The 27,979-nt window shown below is 37.4% G+C and overlaps 2 protein-coding genes across 3 annotated transcripts in view; both read left to right on the top strand.

Annotated features, from left to right (window-relative positions):
* Positions 1-31: 31 nt before the first annotated feature.
* Positions 32-5,692, top strand: tmem69 (transmembrane protein 69). 2 transcript variants are annotated; one of them, XM_053499001.1, is made up of 3 exons: positions 32-142; positions 324-373; positions 4,294-5,692. In XM_053499001.1, the coding sequence occupies exons 2-3, from the start codon at positions 329-331 to the stop codon at positions 4,999-5,001; spliced, it is 753 nt and encodes a 250-aa protein (XP_053354976.1). In that variant the 5' UTR covers positions 32-142; positions 324-328; the 3' UTR covers positions 5,002-5,692. The 2 variants fall into 2 exon arrangements, with proteins under 2 accessions (XP_053354976.1, XP_053354975.1); XM_053499000.1 differs by having other exon boundaries at positions 42-131.
* Positions 5,693-8,326: 2,634 nt separating this feature from the next.
* mast2 (microtubule associated serine/threonine kinase 2) overlaps positions 8,327-27,979 on the top strand; it is a 153,009-nt gene continuing 133,356 nt past the window's right edge. The window contains exon 1 of the mRNA XM_053499315.1: positions 8,327-9,289. Coding sequence (XP_053355290.1) covers positions 9,209-9,289 — 81 coding nt within the window. The 5' untranslated portion in view covers positions 8,327-9,208. The remainder of the gene's footprint in view (positions 9,290-27,979) is intronic.

The following is a 27,979-nucleotide window of genomic DNA, read 5'->3' as shown; positions in this document are numbered from 1 at the left end:
TTTAACCGTGACTTTTATTATGTAAACTCATTCGCCATATTGCTAGGTCTTGCAGTTGATCTCCGCATGTGCACCTGGATTATAATGTTAAACCTGGATTAATTAAGGATTTGGAGCATTTATGAAACTCTGTGAGAGGACAGTAAGTGAATATATTTGTGTAATTTATCATTAACAAGTTTTATTACAGAAAAAAATGAGGAAAGCTAGCCTCTCTATGGCTAAGCTAACTAGCTCCGCGGTGTCTCCGACCTCGAATAGTGACCTGAGATAGAACATTGTATCTTTGTTTAAATAACTAATCTTCCAATTTTGCATTGCAGGTAAAATGTCGTTAGCTGTAATAGGACGCCGGTTGAGTGCCAGCTTCTGGGTGAGTCACTGTACAGTGTGAGCACAAGTGGATTTAACACTACAGTACTGTCATTCTCCACAACTGTGTGCTGTTAAAGTGCTGTCACCCAGTTTTACTGATGTCAGAATCATCTAAATATAACAGAACAGACACATAATACTTGTATATCTTCAAAAAAATATAGGTTGTACCTTCTATCATAAAATACAGTTTCTTTCTTTGATGTTCAATATTTAAATGTTTTTTTTTAAAGGGCAAGTTCAAAGTAGGACCATATACTTTTTATATCATATAACATTTTTTTTTCATGAAATAAATTAGTTTTACAATATAAATAAAAGATAGTCTCATAAAATAAGTGAAACACTAAAATTATTAAATAAATAATTATTATAATTAATAATATAAAATAAATATCAATAATCCCAAACTTTGTTATTAGTGTTCATCATTAATATTAATTTAACAGACACATTATTTGTACATCTTCAAAAATATATATATTTTCAATGATGAAATACATGTTCCTACTTTGATGTTCAATATTTAAATGTAGCAGTATTATTATTATTATTATTATTATTATTATTATTATTTTTAAAAGGCCAAGTTCAAAGAAACGTCTTGTCACTATGATCCCACATTAGGTGGAACTATATACTTTTCATTTAAATATATAGCTAAATAAATCAAATTTACAATAATGTCTATCTTATAAAATAAGTTAAACACTAAAATCAACAATAATTGATTATTATAATTAATAGTATGAAATAAATATTAGTCACCCCAGATTATGTCATTGGTGTTAATTATTTATATTAACATAACAGACACATTATTTGTATATCTTTAAAAAATATAGTATGTAGTTTTTTTAAGGCCAAGTTCAAAGAAATATCTTGTCCCTATGATCATACATCATAGTGGCATCATATACTTTTTTTTTTACTTAAAAAAAAACTTTATACTTTATTTTTTTCATGAAATAAAATTGTTTGTGTATCAGAGGTCACTCGATAAAGAGCACTAGACAAATGCCAATGGCATGTCAGATGTCTCTCTTCATTTGTTCAGAAATGTTTTTTTTTTTTTTTTGCAATTTTATGTGAAGCTTTAAGGATGAAATCATTGCATCAGGGTTAAGAATCCTACAACATATTATCAAAACCTGGAAGAATAATGCTGAAGTGTGAACTTTGGAAGAAATGTGATCAGAAAAAAGAAATCATTAATTGAGATTACTTAAACACTTGGTTCTTAAAGTTGCATAAAAAACAAAAAAACTAAACCATAGCTATGTTTAATATTAATAGTAATAGTGTTTCCATATACACATACCTCACAGGATTGGGACTAAACAGCTTTGTGGCCACTTGTTAGTGTGATTAAACAGAAAAAAAGGATTCACTTTGTTAGAAAGCATAAATTATTTTGGAACAATTGGAAAAGGTCATATTGTCTGAGTTTGGATTGACCCTGTACCAGAGCGATGGAAAAGGGTAAGTAGGATAAGAAGGCCATCATTTAAAAATAAATAAATATATATGAAATTGTGTTTGGCCTGCGCCAACATTAATATCATACTGTGAGCAAGTAACAGTAGTCAGCATCTTTTAAGGCAAAAACACATCAGGCTGAGCTCATAGGTCCTGAAACCGTGAATCAGACCGTGACACATCTGCAGTGCATACGACAGGCAGAATTAAGGGCTGCAGCGTGATTAACGGCAGCGACTTGATCACACACTCCATTCGCAGGTAATGGTAGCAAGTCAGGATCTCCACACGGACGAAGCCGTGGGTTACCCTCTAGTGTGGCAATAAAATTAAGTCAGTTGACGACCTGGATGCACTAAATGACCAGTTTATCACATCTATGGAGTTTTTCTTTTCTGATGGCATGAATATATTCTAGGGTTAAAATTGTAAAAGAACACGAGGAATTATTTTCACACATGACCTGGACACCACATTGTGTTCTGTATTCAAAGCTAAAAGTGATTGAATGAAATCTTAGTGTGCAACTTTTTTTTATTTTTGACTGTTGATGAGGCTTCCTAACCATAATTTGACTAAAAGGTTCATTTCATGAAGCTTCATTTACGAGCTTAATGTACTGCCATCTAGTGGACAAAATGTGTGTAGCAATTAGAACCTAATATGTTGTTTGATCTTTAAGAATTTAATGAAAATCAAAATAATCCTCTGACACAGAACCTCTGTTCTTGCAGTTTATTAAAATTATTTGTATGAATTACTTCCTTATTTTTGTTTTCACAAGTTCTTCTCTTACTTTTTTGTAAGTAACCTGAACATAAATACTAACAAGCCACTTTTGGGAATCTTTGAACAGAACATGTAAAATCACCTTTTACTTTTGAATTAGATTTTTTTTTTTTAAGATTTGATTTAATATTGTCATTGTGCAGAGTACAAGTACAAAGTCAGTGAAATGCAAAGCCATGTACAAATACACAGCCAATGAAATGTTAAGGATTAAAATGCACAATAATGAAAACTAACAGAAGAAAAAGAAAAAAAAACCTAGACACAATAACAACACTAGGGTTGGGTTTGAGATTTAAGGTCAATAATGTGAACTTTTTTCTTCCTAAAGGAAAAGTAGTACATGCAGAGTTCATTGTGAAATCCAAAAAATAATTTTTTTCTTCTTCTTCTTATTAATATTATTATTATTATTATTATTATTAATAAAAACCCAAATATAATGGCAGTATTCACAACAGTGAGATGTCAATGTGAACAAGGCTTTACACAAGAAAAAGTCACGTGACACTCAGGGAAACGCCACACCTTGAAGCAAAGATTTCTTTGAAACCTCATTAATCTGAAGTCATTAGACCTCATAACCTTTTTTTCTGTTCAGTCCCACTAACAAATAATTTTCTTATGGCCATCTCATGTTTCTTTTTTGTTCTTATCACATCATGTGTGTGAAAAATGGTCTTACTTTTACATGATTCCAGCATTATCATGTGATTACTATTACTGCTCCTATATTATTATTATATACTATTAGTGAATATACTGTACTAATTCACTACCATATATACTATTACTATTAAACATGTACACACTGTGATTTCTGTTTTTGAGGTTTTTTTATACAACTTTTTGATCATGATCATTCAAAAGACACGACTGCCAAGTTGCCACTAACCAAGCTCAGATGTATAATGCAATAAAAATGTAAGTCACGTCTGCCAAATGCCGTAAGATATAACGGTCAGTGTAAATCATTCATGTTTTTTTTTCTGGCAAAATTCTTTCAAGTTGACTCTTCAGACTGTTCGTCCAGGTTTTAATAATGTTTTGGACCGTTCTTAACCCAGTTACAGTCATTTCAGCAATATCTTTAGTTCTCTCTTTTTTTTTTTTTCACTTTTTTTTTTTTCAATAGTTTGTTTTTTCAAGTTTTTTTTTGTTGTTCTAACACCGTCTTAATTTCTACAGTAACAAAGTTCACTGAGACTTGTTCCGCATAAGCCGATCGATATGGTTAGGTTTATTTTGAAGAGAGATTTATTCTGTGTTCTCTGGAACAAATCTCCAATGGTTGATTTTAAATCAGTAAACGCTGCATTTTTTTTCCCCCCATTTCAATTCAAGCGTGTGATACACATGAGGCTGATAGTGCTACTATGACTGTTACAGCTCTTATAATGTGACCATGACATTCTTTAATGCATAAAAAGTTGACATTGAAAGAAAATGTATTATGGCTCACATTCTTAAATGAAACCCAGTGGTTTAAGGTAAAACCCTACACTACATTAAAAGAGTCTCCTAATTAGAGCCAAGTCGAACCTTCAGGAAGATAAGAGCTCTTAATAAAGTATGTGCTCCTGCAGAATGTTAGGAATGACAAATGAATTCCTGTTGATGTGTTTGTGTGTGTATGTGTCTTTTGTACAGTGTGGGACATGGAGCAGATTTCCGCCTGTATCCAAAAGGTGTGTCTCCTCCGCCCACCAGATCCGCTGCTCTCAGATTTTCACAAAAGCCCGGGCTTGCCCTCTGCCTCCCAGATACGCTGCAAGTTCTGTCGTCCAAGCCGAATCGATCCACTCCTCATCCCAGAGACTGAAGAAACGGCAGCCGGAGGAAACTTCTCCACGAGAACTTGACTTGGTTCGCTACGATCTGAGGGATCTGAAGAACGCCCCGAAACCAGCTCTGTACTTGTCGTTTTCCGGGCTCGTACCATTTGTATCCGCTCCGTTACTCATGGCAGTCACAGAGACGTACATTCCTGAATTGGCTTACGCTCAAGTTGTGTACGGAGCCTCCATCGTTTCCTTTCTTGGTGGCGCTCGATGGGGCTTCGCCTTACCCGAGGGCAGCCCGGCAAAGCCCGACTGGCTGAACCTGGCCAATGGCGTCGTTCCTGCTCTAATAGCCTGGGTAGCTCTTCTGTTTAGCCATAATATTGTCCAGTCTGGCATGCTGGTGATCATGGGGCTGGGAATATCGTTGCACTACGACCTGGCCCTTTTACCCACGTATCCAAGCTGGTTTAAGGCACTGAGAACGATCCTCACTACTGTAGCTTTCATCTCCTTAGTGGCCACGTTAGTTCTTAAAGGCTTCTATCCAGAGAAGAGATATCTGACCCAGGAATGATTTTTTTTTAAATTTATTTATATGTAAATCTTAACATTTACATGTCATAAGTCAAATTCCTTTCAGGAGAAATAAGGAAGTCTATGTTAGCAGTTGGTTTATTAATTTGTATTTTTTTGTATTAATTTGCGAGGGGCGTTCAAGTCAAACCGGGACTTGTGATGAAATTTGAAGAATTGACATTTACAGAAGGTTTCACGCATAAAGTGATTTCATTTGAACGGTTCAAATGTTATAAAGAAGGACGCATTTCCATGAATGGCGCATTTCACACATGGTTGGTCCATTAAAGGAGTTCCTGAGAGGCCAGGGTTTCAGGCGTGAAGCAGGGAGTCCTATCATATCTCCAGGATACTGAGAGAACTTTCTACCCTAATGGTATCGAAGCAACTAGTAAAACACTGGGATACATGCCTTAGTGTAGCAGAAGATTATATAGAGAAATAAACCAAGTTTTTACTCTCCTAACTGTGTTCTATACAATTGAAAGTCCCGGTTTCACTTGAACGCCCAACGTAAATTAATTATGGAGAAGAACAGATTTTAGACATATGCTAACAAGACTGTCTTTGTTTAATTACTGATACTTTTCTTATTGGAAACATTTGTTTATATCCAAAAGAGACTGAAGTGCTGATCATTTCTATGTTGCAGTATTTACAACAAAAGACAATTAAAATGTTCATGATCACTTTGCTGCCTTTTTTCCCTCTTTGTGTATTAAAATGTTTAGGAATTAAAGACTAGTTTCTCATTTATAATTTGTAAGTATGACTTAAATGAAGGGTTATTCTTTAAACCTGGGTCCGTATTCACAAAGCTTCTTAGGAAAAGTACAAACCCTTTATCTGTTATCTATTTAGTGAGGGGTGTGGTTGACCCTGTTGCTAGCGATGACTCAGCAATTCAAGGACTGTGATTGATAAAAAAAAAAAATCTGTAAAGGTCTTAAAATGGCCCTTTGTGAAAATATAACATATGATAATAGAATTTATAGAAGTAGTTATATAATTATGAATACAGGCTAAAAGTTTCTGTTATAAGCTAAACATCTTAAAGATACTTAAAATATGTCATGAAATCTCTCAGTCTTCAGAGCATACATTCCTGTTTTTTTTGTTTAATTTTTAATTTTTTACCTTTATTTAACCAGGCAAGACAGATTAAGAACAGGTTTCTTATTTACAACTGTGGCCTGGCAAAGGCTGAAAACGCAGAAAACATTAACATAAGCTCCACTCAATAGCTTTATGAAGTTTTTATTTCTACACGTGCCTTATTACACTGTGGCCTAGAGTTTCCTAGTAAAATTTCAATATTGTTAATTATTTTATTAAAGATAGAAGGTGGCGCACTGGTTATCACTGTGGCTTCACACTTCCACTGGTTTGTGTGCATAAAGTTTGCATGTGTTGTGGGTTACCACCGTGTACTCCGGTTTCGTCCCACAGTCCCCTGCGATAGGATCCAGGCCCGCTGCGACCCTGAACAGGAGAAGTGTTATGGGAAATTGGCGGGAAAGAAAAGATCCTGGTGTAAGATGCCTATTAATAGCTGCTATAATTAATTTCTTTCATGGACAGTTTGCATCATTGTCTAAAACTGTAAACAAGTAAAAGTTAATGCATTAATAAGAAAAAAGAAAAAAGCGATCATTAACAAAATAACATGGTATTTAAAGAACAAAGCACATTCAGAGTGTCCTGTCATTCATTCTTTCATCTTCTATTGCGCTTATCTAGTACAGGGTCAAAGGAAAGCCTTTGGGCACAAGGTGTGGACAAGCACTTTTGGAAACGGCAAATCTGCATGTCTTTGAACTGTGGGAGGAAAACGACCATGCACACAGGCCTGAGGTGGGAATCGAACCCATGACCCTGGAGGTGCAAGACCACATTGCCAACCACTATATCATTGTGCCAGCAGGGTGTGCTGTGATAAGAAAATAATTAATTTATTAAATTAAATATTAAATAAAACATTTTAATCCTACGACCTTGTCAAAGATTATTTTCCTGTAACTGTGGAACACTGTAAAGTATTTTATTATTTAATTATTGACTATATGATGATACATGTTACCATTATATAATAAATGTTTATTATACAATGCACAGTGCAGCATTTGCACATATACACTACCGCTCAAAAGTTTGGGATCACTTTCCAACTCCATGGTCGTTTCTCATTTGTATTTCTTTCTACACTGTAAAACAATGCTGAAGGCGTCCTTCGAACAGCTGATATTGAGATGCATCTTCTACGCATGATCTGTAGATCCTTCATAACGGCTCTAATCTGAGGTGCTGGTTGTTATTCTGGGATTTCTGAGGCTGATAACTCAAAATAAACTTCTCTCTGCAGTAGAGGTAGGTTTTGGTCTTGCTTTCCTGGGAAGGTCTTCATGATAGACAGTTTTATCACGGTGCTTTATCCCTAAGACTGAAGCCCTTTATCTTAAAATAACTGACTGTTGCTGTTGTTAAATAATTACCTAATTCCATGTGTGTTATTTCATAGTTTAAAAAAACCCAGTATTGTTGTAAAATGTAAAAAATTAACCACTATAATGAATGTATGACAGAATGAAATAAAACCTTTGCAGTACATAGATAATTTATTTGCCTGACGCTTTGATCAAAATGTTGAGTAAAAGCGATGTTATGAACAGTTATGTGCTGGATTTAATAATCTACTTTAAAATGAGCTACCAATAAACTACGTTCCCAATGAAAAGCTAAACTGAATATTTTTCCAAGGGATTAGTTAATATTTTCACAGCTGAAATAATAACAGCGATGAAGTAGTATAAGTGAATTTTAACCGACTTTAACGGTAGTTTTAGGACAAAATCTTCATCTGATCTACTTGTTTATTTTTGTTTTTTATGTGTTCTTGTTTTCTCCTCTGTGATCCGCTCTTCCTATTACTGAACAGGGAGTTTATTTGACAATATAAACAGGGCATAAGATACTCAACCTTACAACATTTCATTTCTTTGTAATAATAGGTTAGGCAAAGAGTTCAGGCAGACATCTACGTGTGCTTCAACCTGAAATAATAATAATATCACTAATTTCATAAAAGCTGATCAGATTATTTTAGCTTTAAACCTTTAACTCAATCTACAAACTTAAATTAAATAAGTGAACTCGTCATTGAATGCGAGTTTCCTGTAGGTGGCAGCAGAGGCACATACTATATATTGCGCGTGGCATAATATCCACGTGCCATTTCTTAGTGCAGAGTGACGCTGAACCGCTCCCAGATCAGCGCTGAGGTAATTTTCGTATGGACGCGTCAACGGCTGGTTTGCGGCTGATCTCAGATCAGGTGTTCAGAAGCAATTCAGGAAGCGTGTAAATTCCTGTGACTTTTAGAGCAACGCGGGATCCAGTGGAATTAAACCTGCCGTGTGCGCGCGCGTCTATGTTTATTTCGGATGTGCGCACCGGGAGACATATCAGAAGACATGCTGATCTGAGAACAGTAACGTTCCTGTGATTAACCGGCGCCGGGTATGAAGACTTGAGGCGCGAGCGCTTTTTTGCTTTAGTGCTGAAGTGAAATTGCTAAGCAACCGGTTTTAGCTAAACTACCGCTAGCTTAATGGTCCGCCTGGAGAGACGAGCGGAGACAGGAGACATGAGACATGGATGAGTTTTAGATGGAGGGAGGGAGGGAGAGGATACCGAGCAAGCAAGAGCAAAATTCTGTCCTCCACTCTGAATTAAAAGAGAGGAGAGAGGGATTAGCTTAAATGCTAGCTTCGTTAGAGAGAAGCGGGAATGCGGCTAATTCCCTTAGCTAGCTTTTATGTGTTATGTCTAAACTAACGACATAACCTGCTTTTTATTTTTAATATTTCTCGACTGTCATTTGAGTGGACACTTTTTTTTGTTTGTTTTAAACGTCTCGCAGATGTCCTCTAAGCTAGGTTAGCCCTAGCTAATCCTAATCCTACATCCACAGATGTTAGTTTGTGAGTTAGCTAGACAGTTAGTACTGGGCACGAATGACCTCCAGGAAATCTCTAGTTTTATCAGAGTTTATCATTAATTTGTTAATCTGTCTCCATTAACGTTGATGGATTCCGGCTGTGAAAATTCATCTGGGAAAACTACTTGAAGCTAATCAACCAACAACCATGATCATTTGAGGTGACCAGCTGGTTTCTGCCCTTCCATCAAAAAATAAATAAATAAAAATGAAGAGGACTGAGAACAAGCAGAAAAGGAAGCTGTGCAGCGCTGAGCAACAGTCCAGTGGATCTGAAGGGAAAGATGGGGTGAGTGAGGTCATGCATGTAAATATATGGAAAAAAATAATGATGGAGATGATTGAGATGTTCCCCACATCACATCACATGTGTACTGTATTCAACTGTAGCTTCAATAATAATAATGCACTACATACAGCAGGTGCAGCAATGAAATGAATCTGCACCATCGGGCTGTCCTTAATCTACCTGCCGGTCAAACATACACAGAAACAGCAGACCGAGAGTATCCTGTAACGCCAGGATCGAACTAGAATGAATCAGCCTTCTGCGTTCCCCTACGACGTTTATTTAATCTTGTATAGTGAACTCTTCACCCTGTACCTGCTCGTAGGTGTAATTAATGCGTGTTATTGTTGCATGTTCGTCAAGAGCGTTGAGCTTGCATCATCTCCTATCATGGTTGGTTTGGGCAGTGTGAGCGAACAGTCACTCTCTTTCAGAGTTGTCTTACCTGAATCTTTCTTTCTTTCTTTCATCCATCCATCCATCCATTAATTTATTCATCAATCCTTCCTCGTCCATGCAGGCATTTTAATCACCTTCATTTCTTACATCTTTCCATCTTTCAGTACAATGAAGTGAAAAAGAAGCATGATTTTCTTTATTTTAGAATTTATCCTGTTAACTTATAAGTTTGGTACTTTTAAATAAGAGATCTTTTTAATAGATATTTTTATGTTATTTGCTTCTGGTGATGCCAGTGTTAATATTTTTTGCAAAACCCAGTGATGCACAACTCATAAAACAAAATACCACGGCAGCATTACAGTAGTTAACTCTGCATATTGTTCTTTTCACTCTTCCTTCCTTCTCTTTTCTCAGTATATCCTTCCCTAACATGCATTTATCCCTTTATAGTGTCATCCGTCCAGCCATTTCCAGCCATCTCTTTTATTCATGCAACAATTCATCCTTACTTATTTCCTATTGCTTTCTTCCCCTCTTCCTTCCATCTATGCTGCTATCTGTCGGGACATTTTTTGGAACAGAGGAAATTTTTTTTTTGAAATAATGAATTGAAAGAACACATCATAAATGCACATAAAGACTACAGCAGAAGTCAACGCAACGTTTTACTCCCCAAATCGTCTTTTCTTCCGGTTGACAGTGACGTCAAATCAACATGGCTCCACACATCGTCCGAAATAAACAAAGTAAAGCATCTTACTGTTTAATGAGGTATACAAGTTTTAACTTTAGATTCATCACCATACAGGTATATTCATTTTTTAAGTTTAAAACACTGAGTATACAGTTTTCTGATTTTAGTTAGAAAATGTAGAATTACCTGTCTGAGTTGGCCGACTAGCACATTGCTAACAAAACATGAGCACGGGGACATCTAGTTTTCGCCCATGCCTTCTATCCACACATCGTCTATCCACTTCGTTCTATCAATCCATTCACTTCATATCCATACATCAACTAGGATTAAAGCAACTGTCACGGAATATGTTAACCTTTCAAATAGAGTGGAAGTATATTGTCAGTGTGGACCAGCTTGTATTTACTATTGCACGCATACTACTTCTGACAAATTTTCCATGTCGCTCTTTTCCTTTGTTGGTATAATTGCATCGTCCTTTTTTTAAAACCAAAAGTACGCCTGCAGTGTAAAGTTATATAGCAGGTCACCGTTAGAAACTTCATCTGACATTTTACACAATCATTTTGTGAACGTGCGCGGTTATCTGCATTATACACCTGCACGTTCCTACATTTTATGCGCCTTTTTCAATTATTAAAATAAATTTTTGCTTATAATACAGGAACTGTACTAATCTTTGACTATAATTGATCATCCCATCAGTAGAGGAAACGCACGTTGATGTATGATAAACACGAAAAACTCCATATTAAAATGCTTATATAACTCTACTGATAGTCTGGGTGTGCAGTGTGACTCGTATCATACTAGCCGCTAGCAAGGACATTGCCTCTATTTTCTTTAAGCTACTAATACATTTTACTTTGTATGTATGTTTTCTCTTGTATACAGTATGTTTCTCATTCATTTATTTGCCCTTTCGGCTCATTTTTTCGTGTCTTTTGCGTCTGTGTGCAGTCTCTCCCCCCCCTCCCCTCTCTCTCTCTCTCTCTCTCTGCCCTGTAGCTCTGAAAAGGAAAATGGTGTTATATTTCCACTGATATTGCAAACTCAGTTTGGGAAGTTTTTCAGGTTTGGTTAGTTCGGACTGGAGTCTTGTCGGGGTAAAAATTTTCTCTGCATGAACGAATGTTTTGAATGTTTTCAGGTTCATCTGATGTCAGTCTGGTGATTGTGAGTTTTTTTTTAATCTTACGGTGAAAGATGACCTGTGTTTGTTTAGCCTACGGCCTTTATCATGGATATGTCTCGCGTTTCTGCACCGTGTGAAACTAATTTGTGTATTTATTTATTTAATTAAAAAAATTTAAGCAGTAAAACAGATTGAAGGATAATTTTATCACCCGTCTACAGTTGAATGCTTGAATTCCCATAAGCAGATTTAACTTCTAATAAACACCACAGGGAGACTTTAAGGGAAACAGAGTGGTCCGACAGGGTTATGAGGGGGGGGGGGGGGGGATATATGGTGCACCAAGCGCAATAACTGTGTGTAGATTTTGTTAGGAAGTAGTAAAGGAACCTCTTTGAGACGTGATCAGCTTTGGTTTATTACTTAAGCAGCATATTATAATTGTCATCTTGTAAAACAAATTATTTGAACAGTGTGTGGTTTGTAGTTAATGTTTAAATCATAAAGTTAAATATAATTCCCAGCGTGCAAGGATGAAATGAATTCAGATACAAAAACAATGGATGCTCTTATATGCACTCAGTGCTATCATGAATCTCAGGTTCATTATTAACCACCTTGGCTTATCTTCAGACGTTTTCCAACCTGTTCCTGACTTCTAACCTCAACACTACTGTTTCTGTCTATTAAGGAATATTAGATTATTCATTAACATTATTGCTTTCTTGAAAGCAAGCAAAATATTTAAAAGAAGAGTCAATGTCCCTGGTTGTAGTGTGAGGTCAGGCCCAAAGTTCCAGATCCTGTCAGCTAAAATGAATTATATATGTTTTTTTGTGATTATAAAAAGCTTGTAGACTGCAGGCAGTCTGCAGGATCATCTAATATGTGGAGTTGCACTGTTAGATTAGGCATTGATAGAGATCAAATAATTTTGTTCCACGGTCATTGTGCTCCATAGATAAGCTTCAAACTTATCCGTCCTCTTATACCTGTGAACTTTGGAGCTCGCAGTTCTTCTACCCAAATATTTGCACATTAAACTATGACTTGTCTTATAGGTGCGTCTTCTGTTGTTATTTAAGAATTGACTTGTGTTTATTGTGTAATCTGTGTTGTTTGTGTTGCATTTAATCTGATCTAAGGGTGCTGTGGGTGTAGAAGGATCTCGTCTTGTCTGCTCACTTCTTTTCTGAGGTCATAATTATTTTTTTTCTGCTTCTTTATTGCTCATAACCGCGTGCTCACTTTGAAGTTTAACTGTGTCGTAAATCTCATGTCTAAGAAAGTGAAGATGTTAAGTGTCATCTTCAGATCATGTTCGTCGTATCGCTTTTTCAGCTACTACTCGAATTCTCTGCTTCATTTCCAGTGCCAGTGGACTGTCACCTTCCTCATCTTTCAGCAAGCTCTTATCTTCCACATGAGTGCCGGGACTGATGAGAGAGTCGTTTCTTTCTCACTTTCTCCACTGTCAAATCTTTAAAAACAATGAAGGCTCCACTCGGAGTTGTCGTATCTATTTCACAGAGCATCAGATGGTGCTTCTTTCAATCCTCAGCCAGAAGAGCAGAGGTGGAACCCCATCGGGTGGGCACATCATGAATTATCGTACGCTGCGGCAGATTATACGATTTCTATGGTTTGCATTTTAGTAGCCTTGACATCTGTCTTGAGGAGTTGTCTAGCCACACGATCAGTGTGTGTGGCTTTTAGAGATCGGGGTGAATAGGTGATCAGTTATTTTCGCCGCTCTGATTCGCATATCGCCGCACTGACTTCAAAATATATATATATTTTTTTTATAGAGACTATTTATATATTCATAATAAAGATTACCCGGTTGATCGTCCAGTAACCAGGATTGTCTGTTTTTCAGTTTCACCAGCCTCGGATATGAATAATTTTGTACAGAGCGCGGAAGCTTCCGAGTGGTGCAACAGAGACACATTTTTTTAGGTGTGAAATTATCAAAAATTGCAGGCATTAAAAGACTCTGATTTAGGCCTAATTGGTTGATTTTTTTTTTTTCTCCAAACTCTGTGAGCGAATTAGTCTCAAACCCACTCATTTACACACGCCTGCACAAGCCTCAAAACTCAGCGAGCGCTAATTAGTCATGTGTTAGATGCCTTGTCTGCTCGCATTAGAAGCTGCATGTGCCCACGTGCTCATAGCCACTCATCTTGCTCGTTTTTTGAGATGTGTTTTGGAGGCATTAAGGGTAAAAGAGGTGGTAAAAGGTCGGTTTTTCTTTATAATCCTACAGCAGGCACACTCTGAACTATTTATGCATTTTCATCCCATGTTGAAAGTTTGTTTAGAAATAATATGGTGGAACACAGAGATGCGTGCTGCTTAGTAACAATGTAGCTTTTCTGTTAAAGTTAAATGTTAAACTGTCAATATGCCAGGTGTTTTAAATGCTGCTCTTGGTTAGAACAGTATAATGAACGGGACACATCTAATTATCAATATAATAATTAATCAAACTTTTTTAATGGTTTAAAATTTGAAAAAATCTGGGCTATTCAGAATATTTATAAAATCATGATGCTTATAGAATTGCAACATCGATAAGGTATTGGTATATTAGATCGGGAGATGACTGGTAATTCCCATTTCTAATGGCTTTGTTGACTGACAAATGCAAACTGTGGCCAAAACAGTGCATCAACAAAAACTTTGCATTTGATCTAAGCATTATCTGTTGTAGTATTAGACATTTTGGCTGTAATGCAGAAGAGTGAAATTGCTTTGGTGTCAAATGTGCACTTTTTTACAGACTGTGCACCTTGCGAATTTCATTATACGTAAAGCAATATATATTTTTTTTATTAAGGTTGTCCACTTAGTGTACAAAGTTTCTAAGCCCAGCTGTTTCAAGTAATAATATGCTGGCACTTGGTCTGTATAGATGAAACTACAGATGCCACTGCCCTAATGAGCCTTCTAGCTTCTTTGAACTCCTATGTGTAGGCTAAAAGGAAGTAAGATCTCACAAGAGGACGTCTTTATACAGGACGTATGGAACATCAAACAGGCGATGGCCGAGTCCCCATGTATGAAATAAAACAGTTTATATAGATGTGTGTGTGCATTACATCATTTCTGTTTTGTGTACAGGGAATGTTGTTTCGACTTGTTTGCTGGCTTGGGGCAAACGCATGATATAAAGTCTACCCATTGTTCCGACACTCTTATTTGCATACGGGTCACGGATGATGCTTACAGCACTACGCAAATATGTAGGCCATGCAGGGATATGTATATTACTACTGCGGAGGTCACGCTGTATTTCTTTCATGGACTTAACAAGGGAGCGAACTGCTCAGGTTCACACTCAAAAGTTTTTTTATTGTTTAAAAAGTTTAAAGTTTTTTCATGTTAAAAAAAAGGTTAAAGTTTTTTCATGTTAAAAAAATAAAAGATTTATTTATCAAAGTTCTAACAACATATTCAAATGGATATATAGATTTTATAATTGATTTTACAAAGCTTCACAAATGTTCACCGGCTGTGACACGACACCTGTTGGTAGTCCAGCTCTTGCCAAACACGTTAGCATATCTTTCACATACTTTAGCTCCAGAAAAAAAAATCATGGTGTCAAGTCAGGTGAACGTGGTGGCAATTTCAACAGCAGGTTGTCTTCATCACTGGCACGCCCCATCCATCAGCCTGGTAGATTCTCATTAAGTGATGTTTTATGTAAAACATTAAACATAGTCGTTTTTACACATCTTGTTAAAACATGAGACCGTTTGAGTGAGAATTGGCTATGTTGTTAGACTTGACGAAATGTCACATTTTTCAGAACAACCTGTATTGTTGCTTTCGCTCGCTACTAACTCCGTCAGGGTTGTTTTTCCACTAAGTCACACATACCAGTAGTGCAGAGTCACCTCTTCAGCATTGTGCTTAAACAGACGATTCCTCTTGGGGCGGAAAGGAGTCTTTCTGTCAATCGTGCATTGTTTATTCACCTGTTTGTTCACATACCTGCCTATATGCTATGTGTGTTACCTGAGGCTTCCAGTAGGGGGTAACAGGAAGTTTTATAATGTAGACAAACATGGCAACACTTAAGTAGCTTAGTTTCTGTGTCAATATTTAATTTAGTCCTTATCTCCCGCTAGCTGTTTAGACATGCATGTTTTTCACCGCGTAAAGGAGAGAGCCATATTTGCGGACCTGGTTGCACGACTTTTTTTCTGCAGGCTGATTGCACTGCCCTACTGTTCATATCCATGTTGCATTCTGCAGGCGAGTACGGCCGTGTCATGTTAAAGTGTGAGGACGTGTTCACGAGAGCAGGGTATGTGAGGCAGCCATCATACATGCGTGTACACTACCAGTCTATACAAATCAAAAAATGTCAAATCTGCTACTTATGCTCTATAAAGCCTTTAAAATGGCTTAAAGTGGTGATTTCTGAGGCTGGTAACTCCTCTGCAGCAATGCTTGATGGGTTTTTGTGAATGCACTTGACATGATATTGTTCTAGGCAAAACTTTTTAGAAAGGCTGACCTTTCTGTTGTTGTTGTTACTTGATTACCTAATGCCATATGTATTTATTTCATAGTTTTGAAAAAATCCAGTATTTTTTTTAGAATGTACAAAATTTATTTTAAATGGTACTCTACATGTAGTTAAAAGCAAGTAAATTTTCCTTCTTTAGCCGGATCAAATAGCCATTTCCATATTAAAAGTATCAATTAGTTCAGAATGCTGGTGTTGGTCTGTTTACAAAGCTCTTGGACACATGGTCGTTTTCCACCCTGTTAACCTCAGTGGAGCCATGAGCACTTACTCTCTTGTGTTTAACAAGCTCTCACTCACTCACTCACTTACTTATTCTCCATACCGCTTATCCTGTACAGGCTCGAGGGTGGCCTGGAACCTTTCCCGGGACACTCGGGGTGCACTTGGTGGGATTACCCCTTCGACAGGCTCACAATCTATTACAGGCAGTTTGGAAAAGCGATTTAGTTGTTACTTAAAACCTGCCTGATGTCTGAATAGTACTTCAGGCTACAGCAGGTACGTTCTAAGAAAGTGTAAGTGTGTGTGTGAGCTGAGAGAGAATGAGGAAATAGAAGCTGTGGACACTCTTGTGAAATCAAGCTGTTTTCTCCAGCGTTGAGTCACACAGTGAGGAGTCCAGGTGGGGCGTCTCACCAAAACACTGGAGACATTCACATGCTCTCTTCAGATCCACTTCTTTTTCAGCTTCATGCAGGATTCATACTGCTTTTAGGAAAACTGTAGTGGTTTTATTTTTGATGTTTAAGAAAACCACAAGTTTTGGATTAGTTCTCTCGAACTTTTAAAATTGTATATTGATATTTTCTTTCTGACGTCATCAGTTTCATCTCATGAATCGTTGAAAGCTTACCAAACAAAAAAATAATAGGATAACGATATGAATGATGAGGACGCTGCATGGAACTTTGACAAACAAGAAAAATATTTGTGATTTAATCTTTTATTTTTATTAGGTTCTTATGATTTTATGAAAGATTTTGCATAATGTTTAGTAGAGAGGAGCCGTGCTGCTAAGTTTTATGTCCTCTAGTTCTCCTGCAAAGAAAATGTATTTATTTATATATAGACATATTTAAGTGTCTACATAAATGTTTAAGATTTTAAAAGCTTTTCTGGAGTTTAAAGTAGAATTTGGTGATTTATATTTTTTATTTGTATTTATTTTTGTAGGTATTTCTACAATCCATGATTATTATGATATGCAAAGGGCGTTCAAGTCAAACCTGGACTTTTGCTTGTGCAGAATAACTGAACACAGTTATGAGAGTTAAATCTTGCTTTATTTATCTTTAAAATCCCCTGCTACACTAATCCACTTATCCCAGCGTTTTACTAGTGCTTGGACGCCATCAAGGTAGAACGTAGTCTCCGTATGCCCGAGGAGTTCAGGGTCGGCACGTTACGGCACCCTGGGAAAGGAGTAAGTTAACGGCCTTGCTCTAAGAGCAGTGCTGGATCTTGAACCCCTGACCTTCTGCTCTTAACTGTTGAGCCCGTTGACCTTTCATTGAGTGATGTCATAATTTCCAAATGATCTACAATAATGTGTGACCATAATGTAAAAAGCTTGGCTCATTAAATAAAGATTTGCTGTACTTCTGGATGTAAAGACTTGATCATTATTCTCAGTAATGCTTGTCCAACTGTTTATTGGGTTACTGTGAGCCTTTGTCTGCAGTTGTAGGATGCCAGCGTCGGTATTACAGCCGGCCCGAGGCTAACATGCCTCCTCTACAGCTGGCCTTCTGAGCTTAAACGTAGCAGGGACATGTCGAGAAGAGTAAAGAATGCTACCTGCATCAACCTGTATGTTTCTGAGACCAAAATAATTTTGGAAGCTTTTTTTTTTTTTTTCTTGTTTTGTATCGTGCATTGGCATTAGAGTTATGCAATTGCATAAGAATCCCACACCCATATTTCATTCTTTATTCAAGAGTGGGTAAAAGTCATGTGATGGGAAATTTACTGTCGCAATAGTTGTGTCATTTGAATTTTTCCATCTTGGAGACTTGGCAGGCTGCTTTGTGAATGTCCGATCTGAAAAACATCCTGTCGTTCTTTTGTTTTCTCCCTCTTGCACTCAAGGTCTTTACGCTCATCCAGGTAGCTGGCTACTCAGGCTGTTAATAGCTTGTATGCTTGTTGTTCGTACACGAGTTACAGCTCTACTTGTTTAGTAGACTGGCAGAACTGTTCGTGCATGTCTTCTCTGATTTATTGAGAGTGAGAGTGAGAGATTACCAGTGCAGAGAATGACTCCACTATTATGCAACAACCAATATTATTTCAGTATAGATAACCCTATAGTTATAACCCTAGGTTCACACAAGCACGAGGTCCACTTTGTCTCCTTGGTGTGAGATAAAGGGCTATAGTTTGCAGAAGTGAATTAAAGGTGGGAGTAAAGAAGAAATGTCAGCTGATATAAATGTTTCATGCCAGTCGCGAACAGAATTGAGAAATTTGTGACTCTTAAGTCTGATGATGAAAATGCATGTCATGTGAACACCGGGTAGCACTTCCACATTGCAGTGAAACTAATCACTTTCTTCACCACCATTTGGCTGTTTCGAGGTTGCGGCCGGTGCAAGCCACTTAAAAAAAAAAAAATGCATAAAGTTGAAAACTTATCTGTTTTCACGATCATGGCCTGCTTTGCATCGCTCTCGCTGCCACATGGTTATTCTGTGGAATTTTATACATGTTTGATAGAGGATAAACAGAAAGCATCATGTGAAAGGCTTATCACTTTTCTTCTTAAATAGAAGTATGCATTTAACAGTAGGGATGGGAATCAGTAGGGACCAATTGATTTGATATCCTGATGCTGATTTGGTTTGTTACACGATTTTATTAATCTCCAGATTCACTCTTGGGCCGAATTGGATACGACTAAATTACGGAGAAAATGTGGAGGGGGAAGAAAATCTCCTAAAAAGTTCAGATTTACTTGGAATCTGATTTATTAGCTCAGACTCAACTGTCACATGCACACACACACGCACACACACACACACACGTTTATACAGTATTAATGGCATTTTTAGTGTTATTGTTCCTATAGTAACCGCTCATACACAAGCAGCTTGTACAGCAGATGGTTCACATAACCTTAGACTAATAATGAACAAATTTATAAACCAAAGTCAAATCTGTTTAATTTAACGTTTTATGAATGAGTCTCGATTGTAAATGCTTTCTCAGAGTCTCAGTGCTTAGTGTGAAGCCCAGGACATTTTATTGTTAAGTACTCAAATGTAAAAAGCTTAAACGGATGAGGCGAAAGCAGAACGCGTTTCTAAAATCTCTGGCCACTCGTATAGAAAATTTAGCAACCCGTGAGTGACCGTCGAGCGAGATGCTTGTGATGCTATTAATCATCTTCGGCTCTGTTATCGTTCTAATCCTCCAGCTGATTTCGAGCAGGAATTCAAATGAAGCCTGCTGTAATTAAGGGCACCAGTGGTTCTGTTTGTGTTATGATAAATGCCTGTAGATTAGAAACCCTGGCTTTATTAATCTGTGGTGATCTGAGCACAGCACACACTGCATGGAAAATTGTAGACCGTTATCGTGATGATGCCTTCCTCAGTCCACTAAGCTGTTTGAGCTTGATGGGAATATAAGAGGGTATTATATTTTCCAAATGAAGCATGCTAAAAAACAATTGAAGCTAAACAATTAGAAATAACACACAGATGTCGTCATGCAGTGGTTTCAAATGACTGATGACTTTTCAGAATTGAGGTTTTCCTTACTGTACAGTTGTACTGTACTTGTTACAACTTATGATTTTAACCTCTGTGGACCTACGATTAAAAACAACTAGCTGCTATATTTTACTGACTTCATCAATAACAATGGTAAATCAATAGAAATGGTAGCAGCATTTTGTGAAAAAAGATGTTTAAAATCTTGTTTAAAATAAGAAAAGGGATTTTTTTGGTGTGTCCATTAGTTTGCATAAGGGCTTTACACCTCACCGCACAAGTAGCCAGGCTTGTCATCTGATAAGTTTATATGAATTAAAATAACACACTACCAGTTGAAAGTTTGGACACAAATACTAATTTCTTGGTCTTTCCTAAATTTTTATTTCTGTCTACATCGTTAAAACAATCCTGAAAGTGTCCAAAAGCATGCATCTATCTATCTATCTATCTATCTATCTATAACAACTGTAAAGTTGGCGTACACTGAAGATATTTGCGGAAAAAATAATTTGGGGAGACACAAGATGAGTAATATAATACATCAAGATGGTTTTTGGAATTATTGTCTGTTTGTGCACACATGTAAAAACTACTGAACAAATTTTAACAGGGTTTCCACAGGTGTATTTGGCCCGAGCTTGAGGCAACATAGGCTTTGTTTCATCACAGCCAGCCCACGTGAAGATGAGATATGCTACTTTGAAATTTAAATGGAAAACGCTCTTACAGTGAAACCTCGGATTGCGAGTAACACAGTTTACGAGTGTTTCGCAAGACGAGCAAAGATTTATTTATTTATTTATTTTTTTGACTTTGAAAAGCGAGCAAGTCTTGGTTTACGAGTACCGAGTATCATGTATCATGCATGTGCTTCTTGTTTTGACGCCGAGTGTCACGTGATCACGTGGGGGGGCTGAGGGGAAGGGTCTGATTCCTCCTCTCCCCTTACTTTAGCTTCACACGTGTGTGTACCCACACACACAGCGCCTGCGCACATAAACGGAAACACTTATCTGTCTGGATTTATTTTTACTTTCTTTTTTTTTAAGGGAAAGTGCAGGCTAATTTGTTTAATTTTTACTTTATATTTTGATACTATATAATTTCTATTTTTTCCTTTGGAAAAATTTGATTTACCAGTGTTTTAAAATATGAGCCAGCTTCCGGCTGATCAGAGAAAGCAAAAAAAACCCTACTTTGAACAGTTGATATTGAGATGTTTTTGCTACTTATGCTCTGTAAAGCCTTTATAATGGATCTATCCTGAGGTGCTGTTTTTCAATTGGTGATTTCCGAGTCTGGTGACTCTAAATAAACTTTTCTGCAGCAGAGTTAAGTTTTGGTCTTGTTTTCCTGGGGAGGTCTTCATTAGAGACGGTTTGTTCACGGTGCTTGATGGGTTTTGCAAATTCACTTAACAGTAATGCAAGAACTATTCCAGACCATCTATCCTTCATGTATTAAAATAATAACCGACTGTTGTTGTTGTTACTTAATTGCCTAATGGTGTATGTTATTTTATAGTTTTGAAAAAATGGTATTATAATAGTATTGTTCTAAAATGTAGGAAAAAAATCATTCACAGGCAAAACTTTCACATTGTCATTTGTGTTAATGGACACTTTTAACAAATTGGCAGTGATGCAATAAGTCATTATTTATAGGAATTAATGTAAAACAATTAAACTGTACTGTTTTATATGTGAATGTGAAGTACTTTACAGCTTCATAGCTGCAGCTACAGCTAGTACATGTTGGATGGCATAGAGGTTTGCACTGTGGCCTTGCGCTTCCAGGGTTGAGGGTTTGATGCTGTGGATAGGCACCCCATAGAGGGTGTACTCTACCTAGTACCATGAGTCTCTCTTAGGATAGTCTTTATGCCTCCCATGTTAAGTATACACGATATAGTGAATGGGTGAGTAAGGGACTGTAGTCAAAGTTTTATTTAGGATATGTGGATGTATATGATGGATGGCCTCTTCTAAAGCGCATTTTTTTTTTTTTTTTAAGAAAATGTTTATCTGGGGAAGAATTGCTATTTGCCGTATTATTAATTTGTTTTCCTACTTATCAATCACACTGTACTTATACACTATATAAATTGTGCACATAATTACTTTCAGGTCTCATAAAACTGGCACAAGAAGTGATTTCCTCTTAAAATATTTTTCTCCAACTTGTACTACAAAAGAGTACCGTGCTGAGCATTTTCTCCATTTTATGTTTCCCTCTTCATCCCCAGGCTCGCATTTCTCCTTCTGTTCCTATAAATCTGCTTTAGCTTCCAGCCAAACCAATAACGTATTGTATTTTATTCAGTCCTCAGGGTGATTAGATAGACGTCATCACGGGCTGCTTGTACACATATCCTGTTTTCATGGTGATATTTGAGCAATCCTTGTACTGTATATTTTTTTTTCATTATTCCCCCCCCCCTCTTAATTGTATTCGGCTTTCGTGTGCCGTATCGACGGAGTGCAGCTGCTTGACTGTGCTTTTGGGAGTAGGAACGCTTCCAGGTTATTACCTCATTGCTTTTGCATGCGATTTGCCTCATCTCAACCAGAGAGTAGAATGCATCTGGAACTAAACAAACGATTTATTAAGTCAAGTCTACATACTAGGTCCTATAGGTTTTCTTTTATGATGCTTAATTAGATTAATAGAGTGTTTTATTTTAATGTGTATAGCACATATGACTATAGAAATTGCCACACAGCAGCTTTACATTGAATCCAGATGTAGCTTTAGATCTTTAATGAGTGCTGCAGATGCAATGGTGTTAAGAATAAGATTAAGATTGATCACATGCTCTTTATAGCACCATCTTATTATTTTGCCTATTCTAGTTCAGTTGGGATCAGAGCACATAATGTCAGCCAAAATGCAGTGCTAAAAGGAGCCTTGGTTAAGGGGCTTGAACCCCCAACCTTTCCGTCAGTAAACCAGAGCCTTAACTGGTTAAACAGTTTGCATGTAAAAGAAAGGTTTAAAGGTTAAATAAGGCTTGTGTGATGCATGATTTTGACAGTGAATATGTTATTACCATGTTATATTATCAGACCTAGGACTGGGCGATATGCCAATATATTTTGAGAAGAGATACAAGATGCAACACTACCATTTATATCAATATACTTTGTCACTTTGCAGATTTTTTTTTTGTATAGAAGTGAATGTTTGTTTAGAATTCTAATGAAATGTATAAAAAAAGGTTCAATGTGGATTTGCGATATTTATAATATTGTAATACTTATAGAATCGCAATACAATATGAATTGGCACCTAGGTGTCGCAATATCGTATCAGATGGCTCTGGAGCGAATACGAGTTATTGTTTAAAATGGGCCAAACCCTTTTTTTTTTTTTTTTTTTTTCTCCCTAACAAAAACGAGTGACTCTGGAACAACATATGCATGCGCTTGGAACGTTCTGATTATTAACAGCCTGAAAACTGACACAAGGTCAAAAATTGCTATAATTTGTTGAAGCAAACCCAAGTGTACTGTTATCTCTATTGTGCTCTTTGCTGTGATGATATTATCAGCCAATAATAAAGTCTTTTAAATTAGACTACCTGGCCAAAGTATGCAGACCCTTGACCATCGCACTTGTTTGCGCTTGCTGAATATCCTGTTTCGAGTTTAGTCCACATTTGCTCCTGTACTAACCTCCAATCACTGGGAACACGTTCCAGTAGGTTTCAGAGCATGGCTTACAGGGCTTTGTGTTTATTTAGCTACACGAGCATAACTGGGGTCAGGCGGTGGTGATGTGGGAGGAGATGTTCAGAGGGGTTGAGGTCAGGGGGGTCTGTGCAGACACATCATGTATTCATACAGCTGGCTTTGTCGTACTGCAAGACTTGAGCATCTTATTTTCAGTAAATGGGAAATGTGAAAGTCACAGCAAGCAAACAAAATTGTCTGCATTAGGCTTTTTCTATTAAAATCTGACTCGACTCCATTGGAGAAAAATTATAGAGGCTCAATTACTCCCACTTGGATTCTTCTTCTTTTTGTTCTTAATACTACTTTTTTGGAAAGCTGGATTGTGCCATGTACTGCTAAGTGAATGCATTTATTGTCTGAATTGCAGCTCTAAAAGGTCACAGTGCACCTAAAAATCATTTATGTATTATTAAATCGTGTAGGTGAAAAAAGCACTTCTATTAATTGTAATAATTTAGGCGGTAATTTTCAGTCTGCATTTTGAGGCTGGAACATAACATTTCTTCATTTCAGCTTTTTATTATTTGAGTTACCCGACTTTACCCCAGAGCTCTTTTTTGAAAAGCCCTCACCTCTTATTACATTTTATTTTCCAAGTGAACTTTATCTCTGGCTGTGGCAGCAGGAACCCCTTTAAACTAATTTCCGCACCTTTATTTTTGTTCTCAGGCGCTATTTCATACGTTTCTAAATGCTAATCTCTGTTCTACTGTGGTTCAGGTTCAGCTGGCGGGTTGAGTGTGAGAGAAGGCTCCATCACTCTTCCCTCCTCCTCAGCTGAGCAGCGAGATGGGGGCGCTTAATGAAAGTGACACTCCTGCTATTGTCAATGATGCAGATGGACGGGGAGCAAAATCCTTAATCGAGAAGCCTTTTCTTTCTTTTTTTCCTGTCCATCAATCACGGTGGATCTTATTAAAAACAAGGGACGCTGTAATTTAACCCCGGGTTGCTGTATCGATACGATTCAACCTCTGTAGACCTCCTGCAATTTATAATGAATAATTCGCTTTTGTGGAAAATGAATTTTGTTGGTGAATCCTTATATTTCGTGATACATGTTGTGTGTGTCACAGAAATGCCTGCGAGGTCAGGATATTTCGCAGCATCGCCCACACGTATGACCTGTCTCAGCTCAGTAGGTGCTCTCACAGGAGGAGGAGTGTGGGTGGTGAGGTTTAATGAATCCATTATTCACAGTGCACACTAAGGCGCAGCGCCTTTGGCTGGCATGATTGAGTCTTTAATTAGCTCAGTGAAAGGGCTCAGCATGGAGATGGAGCCAGCTCAGGGAAGTCTTGCTGGTGAGAATGACCTTTGTGGAGCATCACAGGAAATGCTTGGAACTGTTGTTGTTAAGTTGTTATTATTGTTTGCCTGTTGAGTCAGAGGTTTGTTCGCTTCTTACCTACTGTACAAGGCTAACCTTGACTTTAAAATGAACCCTGGATTCATTTATTTATTTATTTATTTTTGAAACAATTTTTAAAGAGCATCCTCAACCAGACATCTCAATTTACTTATTAAAGTCGAATGTTTTTGGGGAAAAAAAGATTATAGAACTATAAACTAATGATGGCGAGGTGAACACGCCTTGAAGTCTTCCAGCCAGTTGGTTCACAAAAGGATTAATTTCTTGAGGCTTCATGTGCACACAAACCCCCCTGCTGGTCAAAAAATGTAAGACAAGCCAACTTGTAGTCATTTTACCGGTATATCATCGCTCAAAGCTGTCTTGCCATGGTTTGGGCATCTGAACAATACATTTTTATTAAACTATGCATTTTTTTTTTATTACAAGCACAGCTTTGGAAAAAAACATTCACAGGGTACAGATGATGCTGGGGTGCACAAAAACCCCACAGCAAGTCAGTAGTGGTTAGGAAATACAGTACAGTAAGTACAATACAGTAAGTTAGCTTACCTCTTTTTATTTTAACCCAGGAGGGAGGGTCAATGCTACATGGTGTTTACACGCTTGAACGGACGCCATTTTGTTTCAGAGCTGTTTTCCACTGTATTGGACAGTAAACTCTGTTTTGTTGAGGAGATTTATGATTATTTACCGTCAGGACAGCTTTACAGGACAGACATTTTCTATCATCGTGCTTCTGGACTGATTCATTAAAACCGGTGAGTCCGACTCATTTCTCTCGCAACCCTCACATGCGCACACATACAACATACCAGACTTTGGACATTTTATACATTTACTTACACGTTGAAAATATTGAAAATATAATTGTAAATATTGGTATTTAGTGCACTGAAGTGTCTATTTTTTTGTACAACACACATGAGCTTACTTTCCTGATTTGTATGTTGAACCGCGGTCCGTCCGTATCTGCGGAAATTCATATGTCAGATGTTGTAAGTTGAGGTCTTACTGTACCAACTGCTGCCTCTTCCAGTAGAGAAGTGGGGGGCCTCCATCCTGGCCAATGTTTGATTTAGACAGGTATCAACTGTTATAACATGGTATGACACTTACTGTAGTGTAATATATCCAAGTACTTAACTTATTGGCAGAAATGAGTTCAAACTGTTCCCACATCATGGAAAACATCTTTTAAAAAAAAGTTTTTTTTATATGCATCAAAACTAAGCAATACGCCTGTCAAAACTCCAACACTACCCACAAAATTGTGCAGAGATTCCTTGAGCTTTATATCTGTCAGTATACAGCCAAAAGATTCGAACCACTTCCTGAACCGCCACACGCAGTGAGGCTTCACACATCATCGATGACGTAAGTCGCCGTAAACAATATAAACCTCAATAAATGCTTCACTAAAGCCTTCCTAAATCTCTCGACACGCACTTCGAAGCATCGGCACAGTACGTCCCTCATTATAATGAGCAGTTGTGAGTCAAGGATCTTGCTTAAGGATTGCACAGTGCTTTTTTTCCGGCACTTCTGAGATTTGTAACCCATTGTCTTCTAGTCTCTCTGTTGCAGCCGTGTTAATAAACTGCGCTGTGTGTATATATGGCATAAGGTCGTTGGTGCACTTTATTCTGACCTTCAATATGCATTAAACCGCTAAGTGTTCTTTGTAACAGCAGTAACTGATGACTTGCAGTTCAGTGTTTAAACATTTCCCCTGACATTCAATCCTGCTGAAACGCTGATCACTTCGACCTCCCCTGACCTCCGCAGATAAGAGTGAAGAAAGGGTTTGTTTTCATGATAAACTGGCACTATAAAGCCAAATACTGTATATCTGGACATAGGGTTGCGCGATATGCCCATTGTCATATCGTCCTATCGTCAGCCTGTAAGATCGCCGATACACGATAGTAGTCAAAGCCCAGGGATTCTGCGTGCTGTCGCGTTGTATTCAGAGAGTAGTACATATTTTTGTGGTTATTTTTTTCATTTCATGTCTGTTGTTTTATCGATAAATCTGCTCATATCTGCGCACGCGTTTATCAGCCTTTTGATCAAAAAGTTGCACGCGCAACTCACTTTCACTTTGCACAAGGCAGTGTTTATTGTTTAGTGTATATTTAGAGGCGCATAAACACAATAAAACAATTGTTTTAGGCTAACATATCATACCTCATTGTAGTTTTTTTGCACACACGCGCGGGTGCGTTACAATAATAATAAGGAAAAATCACAATAATAAATTCGGAGCAGTACTACTAATAATAATTATACTGAATGAAGAAAGCGCCGTCGAAGAAGTATCATCATTGAAGGAGAGAAGAAAATGAAGAATTAATACTTATCAGTATTTACAGTTTGAGCTCGACATGTTTATGAGCTCTGTCGCTTGCTGTCAATGGGTGACTAGGAGAGAGAACACATTTTCGGCTTCAGTAGACACACAATACTTCAGACTGAAACACGACTGCCCCCTACAGGTAATGAAGGGCATTTTCACAGCTTGCCGTGCGCAGCCGTGGCAAGTCACGGGATTCCTTTTCTTGAAACGTGGGTTTTTAATGGCGACATCTGTATCGTCCATATAGCTGACTATCGTCGATAGACGAGACTATCGTCGATAGACAATAGTATCGTCTATCGGCACAACCCTATCTGGACACCTAGTTTTTATATCTGCATGTGTTTTTTTATTATTATTTTTTTATTTAGACTGATGCCATGGAGTTGCAAGTGCACAATTGTAGTAAATGTCTGTGTGTGCATGTGCACTAAAATTACAATTTGCCTTAATTGCAACTAAAATTCTCAAACCATAATAATAGTACTGTAAAACCTTGGATTGCAAGTAAATTGGTCTGAGTGTTTTGCAAGATAAGCAAAAATATAATAATTAAACTTGATAAACGAGCAAGTAAAATACAAGTAGTATACACTTTGTCTGCCGAGTGTCACGTGATCTCATCTGCGCTAATGGTATTTCTCTCTCTCGCATGCTGTAATAAGGTAATCGTCTCCCATGCTCAGTCTCAGTGCGCGTGCGTCACTTGTATAGTCAACATCTGTGTGC

Source organism: Clarias gariepinus, chromosome 6 (genome assembly GCF_024256425.1).
Source record: "Clarias gariepinus isolate MV-2021 ecotype Netherlands chromosome 6, CGAR_prim_01v2, whole genome shotgun sequence".
Taxonomy (NCBI): domain Eukaryota; kingdom Metazoa; phylum Chordata; class Actinopteri; order Siluriformes; family Clariidae; genus Clarias; species Clarias gariepinus.
The sequence above is the reverse complement of the archived record's forward strand: the minus strand, read 5'-3'. Positions and strand labels throughout refer to the sequence as shown.